Here is an 11,450-nt window from a genome sequence, read left to right on the forward strand (position 1 = left end):
AAAGAACTTTTATTCATACAAACTGTGTTGTTGACTTGATAAAAATCCTTTTTAATTCTTCAATGTATTGTTATTACCTGTTATTACCTGTGCAAATAAATAAAGGAAGCTAAAAGTTTTATTCTCACAATTGGTATATACAATCATGTGACAACTCGTCTCGTTTGGTAAAGGGCAAACACTTTCAGAAATACGTAGCAGGTGATTGGATGAATCATCTGTTTACCACAGAGATCCGTTTCTTACTGTGCAAGGCAGCTGGATTCACAACTCTGATTGGTCTGAACCTCACAGACATATAAGTTGAAGTCTGACAAAATGGATTCTTGTGTGATCTCATGAAGCCAGCTGTCTCACATGTTAGATAATGTCCCCCATCTGCAGCAAACACAAACTTCTTCTAAATATGAGGATTTACTTACATTACTGTAATTAAGTAGTTTCTTTATGTACTTACACTTTTTAAAGTAGTAAATCTGTAATTTTACTTTTACTTAAGTATGCTTTGTGTGAACTATTGTACTTTGCTACATTTTAAATCACATTGTTACTGAGTTTTAAAAAAAGCAAACAGGATTGTACAGAAGCATTAAAATGACCCATTATACCTCCCTAAATGTTTTAAATGTCATGTGTCGACATATTGTATTTTGTCATTGGACTTTCATTTGTAAAGCAAAGGGGGTTGGCTCTCAAACTGTTTACTCTTGTGAAAACTGCTGATCATCGAAACTTCCAGTAATCATTCCTACATTAAATGGAAACTTAAACCAGCTCTACTTTGACGAGCTATGATTGAAAAACGCTGCGTATGCATTGATGCATCAGTGTTTATAACCTAATAATGTCATATATAACAATTATATAAATCACATATTGAGTTTTTATACTTGATACATTTAGCAGATAACACCCGTGTACTTTTACTTAAGTTGAAGTTCTTCAGGACTTTTACTTGTAATGGAGTATTTTTACATTTTTGTTTTGGTGGAAAACAATGAATACTTCCTCCATCAGAGGCTGTTGTCTTTTAACACCAGTGAGAGGAAGCATTTCAGTCAGAAGTCTGTTTCAAAACTGCTTCACCAAAGATGTGGATGGATGAGGGTGTAGCGAGACAAGGAGAGAGCAGAGATAGACAGAATTACACAACAAGGTGAAGTAGGATAAGCAGAGTTGGGGGAAGAAGGGGGTAAAGAAGAAAGGAAGGATAAAACAGTAACAAAGAAGAGGAGGAGAGAAACTCCGGCTGTTTTTTCAAGGAAGCCTCCCCATGTCAGATAATCTAATAGCTTAGATTCTTTGATCACTGCTTGAGTCTTTCTCCTTCTTCTTGACGCTGCTGTCACAAAGCTACAAACTGCAGTTTTCTACCGGAGCTGAGGAAGAGAAGAGAGATCAAACACCAGAGCTTAGACAGCTCCACTCAGAAACACAACCCTGATCACCCCCCCCCCCCCCACACACACACACACCACCCCACCAGCTCCTGACTTGTGTGAACACACATTCACGTACTCACACTGAGGTGTGTGTATGCTCCGACAACACAAGTGTGTGTGTGTTTGTGAACGGATGTACACTCACACAAACTCGTGCACACTTGTCAAGCAGATGTAGGTCTGTGTGTGGGAGCGTTTTGACTTAACTTTAAGAAAAGTCAGATAGGGGATCACGTCGTTTACAACAACCCTACCACCCCCCACCCCACCCCACCCCACCACCCCACCATCACCACCCTCTATTCTTCTTTGTTTTTGCTTTCACACAAACATACAGCTGATGTAGATGAAGATAAGTGAACAGTAAGTGTGGGTGTGTTTCCACTAACAAAATTTTTCACATAACACAAACAGTATGACAGATTTATCAATCATATAGTAGGTTGCACGAAGAATAACTATTAGGTGGCATCATGTTTCCTGCTTTTGATTTCCATCGGTACAGCTGTGCTCAGTCACTGCTGGGAAAAACAGTGGTAAAAACACCAAGGCCGATACATGACGCAACATTTCCATTGTGCACTCCAGGGGTGTAAATTACATGTGTAATGTTTCAGAGATGTGCAAAACATTTCCAAAGATAAGTCAGAATGATGATTTGCAGTGATAAAAAGTCACTCAGACAAGAAAGAGACTCGATATTGATGGTGATGGAGTGCATGTGGGCGAGCTACGGATATGAGCTGCGGCTTTGAGGCTGCTTCACGAAACGCATATTTATATCTGTAGAAGCACATTGGTGTTTCCTACCATGAACAAAGAAGATGTGAGAACAATGTGGACTGCGGTTTATTTATTAGTAACACACATTTTTTTAGAAGATGAAGCCAGCAGATAAGCATGAAGAAATAGAAACAAAAAAAAAACAAAAAAAACAACCCAAGCTGATGTGATGACGAAAATCAGTTGCAGTGACATTTTAAGAAAATCAGCTTCTTCTTTTTTCTTTTTTAACAGTGTAAAAAGTCTGAATTCATAATGATATAAACATATATATTTACATACAGGTATATCTCTCCATTTGAAATGACAAACTAATATTTTTTTTTTATGAAGACAAGATATTTTCTCCTCATGCTGACTGATATCCACATAGCTAAATATAATAATAAAGTAGTTCCAATTAAAGCTATTCACAGTAACCTGCACACTGATTCTGGAAATGCATGTTGTTTATTATTTTCAATGTAATTTTTAATACTGTGAGCACAACAATTGAAATGCTATTCTATTGTGCTGGGTAGCGGGAGAATACCTGGACAAATAAAACCTAAACTACCTGCATGGCTAATATAAAAAAAACTTTTTTGCCATGTGGGTGATTCCATCCTTTAAATCCATAAAAGCAAAAGCCAGAGTTTCCATGCTATTGTGAGAGTGATTGTTGGTCATGTATGATTGCCTTCATCCGTGCAGCGTTTAAGCCTGTGACCTGGTACAGTCATGTGACTCCTCTCTATTTTTTCCTGTTGATTTTGGAGTAAGTATCATCAGCGCGGGTTTGAGGGGCCAGAGTCTGTCAAAACACAACATCAGCAGCATTAAGGTAGAGTTATGGTATGGATGTCAATACAGCTGTTAATCACTGTCACATCTGGCCTCTAAAGGGCTTTAGTAAAATGGAGATAGACCAACAACTCGGTCAGGAGGTACATTTTCAGTTGTAGATTCACTTTTTTCTTGACCAGGTGCAGTGATTATCTGGAGTCTTAAAAACCACATTGTGTCATTTTTACACTTACTTACAAACAAGATGTTAATATCTTAATGATGCTTTAGAGGTGGTGAGATTTTTTTTATCATTTGTAAACAGCTAAACTAGCCGTAAGAAGCTAGCCTTTTCCAGTCTATGCTGAACTAACGTCCCCTGGCTCCAGCGTCATATCTAACAGACAGATATATGTGAACGGTATTCAGTGAGAAACATTTCAGTGTTTAAAATGAATTACCTCTCACATTTGAGCTCTAATTCTTATTTTCTGATTATTTTCCAAGGGCACCAAGGCCTTTAATGTCTGTATATTGATTTATTTACAATTTGGTTTGAAATATAATTGGAGATTACTGCAGCCCTCATTTTAAGTCCTTCTGGAAGAGAAAATCAGCTGAATACAACAAAAGCACAAGTAAAGTAGTGTTTTTATACACAGTACCTACCTCATAAGCTGAAGCTGAAGTTGAGGCATTTGGACCCCGGCCTCCAGAACGAGGGGGAGCTGAAAGATCAAGACATTTTAAGATTAAAAATTGAATTCATGCTAATGTTTCTAATTCTTTAAAACAGGCGTGTCAAATATATGGCTCGTGGGCCAGAACAGGCCCACCAAGGGATCCAACGTGGCCCACTGGAGTATGAAAATCACAGAAAAGTAAATCCAATTTTTCCGTTGCTTCAGATGTTCTTTTTTTTCACCCTCACCGGAAAATAGTTCAACACAATACATAAGACATACACATAAGACAGCTGAAAAAACAAAACAATAAAAACACCCCAAATGGCTTCGAAAATTTGACGACTTTTGCTAATGTGGCCCAAAATGCAAATAGTTTTATAAGTAGTTATGCGGACTCCTTTTTATGGTTTCATTATGTTCTTGTTATTTTCAATAATACATTTCAATTTTCATGTCTTAAGTAAAATAGGACATGATATTATGTGATAGTAGGGGTGTAAAACCTAAAAGAATACTTTATGCTCTCTGAAGCATTTTCCACAGTAAACAGATGGTTTAAAGATAGAAGATAAGATAAGATAAAATAAAATATTCCTTTATTAGTCCCGCAGTAGTGAAATTTACATTATTACAGCAACGATTATGGAATGCTTTTACTAATTCGGCCCACTTGAGATCATATTCCTGAATGTGGCCCTTGAACTAAAATGAGTTAAATAACTGAGGTGGAATTTGCAGCAGCTGTATCATGTACATGAGCGGACATACAATCCAAATTTGTTGGCTGCAGATAGCTGACTGACAAATCAGCAAGAATCAAAAACATCTATTTATGTATCAAAAGCTAAAAATTGCACAAGTGCTTCAGTCCAAATGGAATCATAGACAACCTGTTACTCAACTAAGATTGATCTGTAATCTAGTGTCATCTTTTTTGTGATCTGCTTTAGTGTATTTGTACCTTTGGAAGAATGAGGTACAGGTGCAGGTGGACTTTTCTTCTTGGTGCACCGGTAGATTGTCATCATCACGAATACTGTGAAGATCAAGTCTGCAAAGATGACCACCCCGAGCAAAAACACATTCACCTCAAAGCAGTTTTCGCAGACTGGAGGATGAGAACAGCAGTAGAACAAGTGAGATCTCAGCAAATGCAATGAACACAGATTATATGTATGTAAAATCACAAGATTTGTAACTCACCCTTTCCCTCCACATAGAAATAATATTTGAGGCCCTGGTCTTCACCAAAGTTATATTTACAGTAGTAAAGGCCTTTGGTATCGCCACTATAGGGAAGTGTATAAGACTGGGAGCTCTGGTTTCCTACTTCTTCTCCATTCCTGTACCATTTCCAGTTGCTGTCACCTGGACAGGTCATTGTGAATTCACCTCTCCAGAAAGATACTCCTCCTTAAAACACAAGGACAGATATTAAGCTACTAAAGCGCTCTTGCTTGATCAAGACTTCCCGTCACATTTCAACGGAAAAGGATGACGATCTAAGAGCTGAAGTGGTTCTCAAGGTTTAAATCATCTTACGTACATCAGATTCTTATCGTTTGTTACAAACTGCTAATATATATATATATACAGATTGAGATGTTTAAAGTACTACTCACTGATCATAAAACTACTGATCATCTGTACATGTTACACTGCCACAATAAAATAAAGTAATCAAACAAAAGAAAAAGTGAGTTAAAGCATCTAGAAAAAATATAACTAATCAAGACAAGATTTAGAGTAGATGCATAAATAAAAAACAGGAAATGGGAGACGTTTGTGTATGAAACGCTCTTATACTGTCATATTGTCACATTTCTTTTTAGAATGTGTTTTTTTCTAAATCAAGTTGCTATGTTGAAAGTTTATGACTTTGAAATATGATGTCAAATAAGATAAAATTGCAGATATTTACCCTTAGCAGCCTCCACGGTGCCGATGGTGAGGAGCAGGACGGCGAGCACAGCCTGAGCACCCATACTGTTCATTTTCACCAGATGATAACTTTTTGGGTTCTAATTTTTCTGGATCTTTCTCCTCTATAGGTTCAACTTCTAAATGTATTCACTACAAGATATAAATAACATCAAGCTGCCTGTTTAATAAGACAAACAGATTCAAATAGGTACGCCTATTTGTTCTATCCCTGACTCTCTCTCTCTCTCTCTCTCTCTCTCTCTCTCTCTCTCTCTCTCTCTCTCTCTCTAAGTTACCCACCATGAGCAAAGAAGATGTGAGAACAATGTGGAGTGCGGTTCATTTATTAGTGACACACATTTTTTTAGAAGATGAACCCAGCAAATGAGCATGAAGAAACAACAGAAGCAAAAAAAACATACAAAAAAAACAAGAAGTTGATGTGGTGACGAAAATCAGTTGCAGTAACATTTTACATTAAGTTTGACAGGTTTTTTTTTACAGTGTAAAATGTCTGAACTCATGATGACATAAACATATATATATACAGCAAACAGGTATATTTCTACATTTGACATGACAAAATAAATCCAATTTTTATATGATGACAACACTCTGTTCTACACAATACCATATTTATACATTAAAGGGCCAGTACATCCAAATAACAAACAAGATATTTTCTCCTCATGTTGACTGATATCCACATAGCTACATGGCAGAATAATCTACCGTGCACTGTTTCCATGGGGACTATTTCCTCTGTTTCCTCCTCAATTAAAGCTGTTCACAGTAACCTGCACACTGATTCTGGAAATGCATGTTGTTGTTGATTATTTTCAATGTAATTTTTAATACTGTGAGCACAACAATTGAAATGCTATTCATTTCTATTGTACTGGGTAGTGGGAGAATACCTGGACAAATAAAACCTAAACTACCTGCATGGCTACATGGTACTTAATATAAAAAAGGGTGATTCCACCCTTTAAATTCATAAGAGCAAAAGCCAGAGTTTCCATGCTATTGTGAGCGTGATTGTTGTTCATGTATGATTGCCTTCATCCGTGCAGCGTGTAAGCCTGTGACCTGGTACAGTCATGTGACTCGTCTCTATCCGGTCCTGTTGAGTTTGGAGTATGTATCGTTGCCGCGGGTATGCTGGTTCAGAGTCTGTCAAAACACAACATCAGCAGCATTAAGGTGGAGTTATAGTATGGATGTTGATACAGCTGTTAATCACTGTCACATCTGGCCTCTAAAGGGCTTTAGTAAATTGGAGAGAGACCAACAACTCGGTCAGGAGGTACATTTTCAGTTGTGCTCAGTAGATTCACTTTTTTTCTTGACCAGGTGCAGTGATTATCTGGAGGCTTAAAAACCACATTGTGTCATTTTTATGCTTACTTACAAACAAGATATTAATATCTTAATGATGCTTTAGAGGTGGTGAGATTTTTTTGTCATTTGTTAACAGCTACAGTAAACTAGCCGTATTCCCCCTTTTTCCAGTCTATGCTGAACTAACCGTCCCCTGGCTCCAGCGTCATATCTAACAGACAGATATATGTGAACGGTATTAAGTGAGAAACCTTTCAGTGTTTTAAAATGAATTATCTCTCACATCTGAGCACTAATTCTTAATTTCTGATTATTTTCCAAGGGCACCAAGGCCTTTAATGTCTGTATATTGATTTATTTACAATTTGGTTTGAAATATAATTGGAGATTACTGCAGCACTCATTTTAAGTCCTTCTGGAAGAGAAAATCAGCTGAATACAACAAAAGCACAAGTAAAGTAGTGTTTTTTTACAAGATACCAACCTCATATTCAGCACCGACATTTGGACCCCGGCCTCCAGAACGAGGGGTAGCTGAAAGATCATGACAGAAATAATGTGACCAAACACACAGAAGGATTATGAGATATTTTAAAATCAACACCCATCAGAGTCCACCTCGATACTTTAAGATAACTGAGGTGGAATTTGCAGCAGCTGTATCATGTACATGAGCAGACTTACAATCCAGTTCGTTGGCTGCAGATAGCTGACTGACAAATCAGCAAGTATCAAAAACATCTACTTATGTATCAAAAGCTAAAAATTGCACAAGTGCCTCAGTCCAAATGGAATCATAGACAACCTGTTACTCAACCAAGACTGATCTGTAATCTAGTGTCATCTTTTTTATGATCTGCTTTAGTGTATTTGTACCTTTGGAAGAATGAGCTACAGGTGCAGGTGGACTTTTCTTCTTGGTGCACCGGTAGATTGTCATAATCACGAATACTGTGAAGATCAAGTCTGCAACGATGACCACTGCAAGCAAAATCGCGTTCACCTCAATGCAGTTCTTACAGCCTTGAGGATGAGAACAGCAGTAGAACAAGTGAGATCTCAGCAAATGCAATGAACACAGATTATATGTATGTAAAATCACAAGATTTGTAACTCACCCTTTCCTTCCACATAGAAATAATATTTGGTACTAGAGTATTCACAGTAGTAAGAGCCTTTGGTATCGCTACCATAGGTAAGTGTAAGTGACTTCTGGGATCCTAATTTTGTTTTTTCTTTTCCATTCCTGACCCAATTCGAGGTCTCGTCACCTGGACAGGTCATTGTGAATTCATTCCACTTGAAATCTACTCCTCCTTAAAACACAAGGACAGATATCAAGTTTGTTAAAGCGCTCTTGCTTGATCAAGACTTCCCGTCACATTTCAACAGGAAAGGACAACTATCTAAGAACCAAAGTGGTTTTCAAGGCTTAAATCATCTTATGTAAATCAGATCCTGATCATTTATATTACATACTGCAAATATTTACACACAGATTGAGATGTTTCCAATAATAGTCATTGATCATAATAAAACATATCCATACTTTTCAGGAAACTCAGTGAATTAAGTAAATAAATAAAGTGATCAAAGTAATCAAACAAACGGGGGAAAAAAGTGAGTTAAAACAAATAGAAAAAATATAATCAAGAGATGCATGAATAAAAAACAGGAAATGGGAGACGTTCGTGTATGCAACGCTCTTATACTGTCATATTGTCACATTTCTTTTCAGAATGTGTTTTTTTTAAATCTAGTTGCTATGTTGAAAGTTTATGACTTTGAAATATGATGTCAAATAAGATAAAATTGCAGATATTTACCTTCAACGTCAGCAGCCTCCACAGTGCCGATGGTGAGGAGCAGGACGGCGAGCACAGCCTGAGCACCCATACTGTTCATTTTCACCAGATGATAACTTTTTGTGTTCTAATTTTTCTGGATCTTTCTCCTCTATAGGTTCAACTTCTAAATGTATTCACTACAAGATATAAATAACATCAAGCTGCCTGTTCAATAAGACGAACAGATTCAAATAAGTAAACCTGCTTGTTCTATCCCTGACTCTCTCTCTCTCTCTCTCTCTCTCTCTCTCTCTAACACGCACACGCACACACACGTTGAACCCCACAGGAAGTGTTGTTTTTTTTCTAGATGAATTCACAGTTGAACCTCAAAATGAAGTGCTACTGAATGTGTACAGCTGATAGACGTACTCCTATATTTACTTATTGGATTTAAAATTGGATTCATAATTGAAGGGGCCACACCTGCAACAACACACTTTTAGCACTTTTAGTTAGAGACATTAGTACTGAAAACATTGTATTGCTGTAATACATATATACATGTTTATGCTCATTTGTTGCAGTAAAATTCACCATAATGCAGTTGGTAGTGTGTGCTTCACACAATTTCTGTGCAACGTATTGTTGAACTTCATGGCTTTATGATCTGGTTTGGTACTAACCTGTATGACTCTTCTTTGTAGAGTTACAGTAAAACTGGGTTTGTGTGAGTTTCCTAAATGTTTAAACTTCTATCTCTGTGCAGTAGTGTACAGTAGCTGATGTATAGAGCAATAACTGAGCTTTATGTCATATACAACACTCTGATGTAACAGATCTTTGGCTTTGTACAAACTGTAAAACTAATGGTTATGATACCGCCCATTTTACATGACTTATAGCAGCTACCAGCATAGTATTTAATCTAATATGTCATAAACTGACTGTGAATGTGTGCAAGTTTATTATAGGCTAACAATAATTGGCTTAATTAAGGCTTATAAATTACCTGAAGTCATTAATAAAGGGTCAAGAGTGTCTTGTTTTCAAATGTTGGTAAGTTGTCTATGAATATAATTACAGAGGATAATAAAAGGCTCCTACAGTAATATATCAGGTGTGTTGTTGCAAATGTTAATATGTTGGTAATAAATGGATCATGGTCCAGATGTGCTGTAGCTCTTCTCCAAAAGGACAGAGGTCAAACAGCCCATTGGAGGAATCTTTATGTTGAACTGAAGAGCTTCAAAATGATGTTATGAATCTATTTATACACATTTGTGACTGTAATGCTTGTATGTACTTGTCATTGTACAGTCACATATTTGAATACAGTAGGATTTAACCCCCAACTCAAATAAAATGTCTACATACTTTCAACATGTCAGCCATAAAAAGTTGAATACCACCAGTGTTTTTGCTCTTTGTCGCAGGCGGCAGACACAGGTAAGGATACATCAAAGTGCGTCTCTGCCCCCAAGTGGTTCAAACCAGTAACCAGCCATGCTCACACAGTGAATAGAAAACTACAGTCTGTTCATCTCCTAATATCCAGGCTTGGAGAGTAATGGAACACATGTACCGGCGTTACGTAATACTAAAAAGGTAACTGTCTTCCGTTACCGTTACAGAAAAAAGACGTCATGTGATTACAGGTTCATTTAGTAAAATGGGGATAATTTAGCAGGATGACAATTTTAATAACAGATTTTACACTTAAGAACGACACTGTAAAAGTTCCAAACGTGAGCAGAGCAGAAACCAGGGGGCAGATTAATTCACTGATCCACGGTGGTCTGAGTAGAGGTTGATATCGCATGGCGCGTGCACGTAAACACACTTCTCACACACATTGAACTTAAAAGTTGGCAGGAGTGTTTGTCAGTCCCAAAGACAAATTAGTTAAACGACAGCTTGAATTGATGACAGCTTGTAGCACACATAACGGCTCTCCACTGATAAGACTGTGTGCGCGTAACAGCCAGCGGGCCAGGCGGTGTTTCATCAGAGGCGTTCCCTGAGGATGTTATTTGCGCCCACTATCTGCTCCGTTTTATGGGCCGACCAACAAAATATTTTGCGCCAATCTGCAGCTGATAGTAACACACAGCTGACTGTATGTCTGGCTGCAGCACCATACAGCAGTTTAAACGATAAGTGAGTCTCCAAAGTGAGAACAAGGCTGTGCGCATTTACGCACGCGGTAAGGCAACGGCAACTTCATTAACACCAGATCGACCAGGATCTGATGGTAATTAATATTCTGTTCCACATTCACACGTCAGCTGTTACACAAAGACCCAGGTTTATAAGTGGGATCGTTTGTAATAAATCAGAATTAATGGATGAACCCTGAATATTTTAACAGGTAGGAGAGAACGGGGTTGGTAGTCACACTTTTTACTTTCCTTTTAATTCCTCATAAACCATATGCTGAATATGCTGAATAGATTCCCTTTCAATATGTAATTGAAGCCTAAAGTGTCAGGTAGGAATAGAGTGGTCTTCGGCTGATTCTCTTCAAAAGATATGGACCGTCAAATATGTCTTGTGCATTTGTGACAACTCTCCTCGTCCTGGGGTTGGTACACACACACACACACACACACACACACACACACACACTACAGGGTTGGTTGTTCCTGTGTTATTTTAATGGGGGAAAATAAAAATGTAGGCAATCTTAGAAATGTATTTAAAATGTTTAGTTTCATTGAAAT

The 11,450-nt window shown here is 37.6% G+C and overlaps 1 protein-coding gene across 1 annotated transcript; it reads right to left on the reverse strand.

Annotated features, from left to right (window-relative positions):
• Window positions 1-2,796: 2,796 nt before the first annotated feature.
• LOC128360868 (T-cell surface glycoprotein CD3 epsilon chain-like) lies at window positions 2,797-9,023 on the reverse strand. Its single transcript, XM_053321408.1, has 5 exons — window positions 8,767-9,023; window positions 4,880-5,089; window positions 4,638-4,784; window positions 3,660-3,718; window positions 2,797-3,018 (listed from the first exon to the last, which is right to left on the reverse strand). The coding sequence occupies exons 1-5, from the start codon at window positions 8,843-8,845 to the stop codon at window positions 2,959-2,961; spliced, it is 555 nt and encodes a 184-aa protein (XP_053177383.1). The 5' UTR covers window positions 8,846-9,023; the 3' UTR covers window positions 2,797-2,958.
• Between the last annotated feature and the right edge of the window lie 2,427 nt (window positions 9,024-11,450).

This window comes from Scomber japonicus, chromosome 6 (genome assembly GCF_027409825.1).
Source record: "Scomber japonicus isolate fScoJap1 chromosome 6, fScoJap1.pri, whole genome shotgun sequence".
Lineage (NCBI taxonomy): Eukaryota > Metazoa > Chordata > Actinopteri > Scombriformes > Scombridae > Scomber > Scomber japonicus.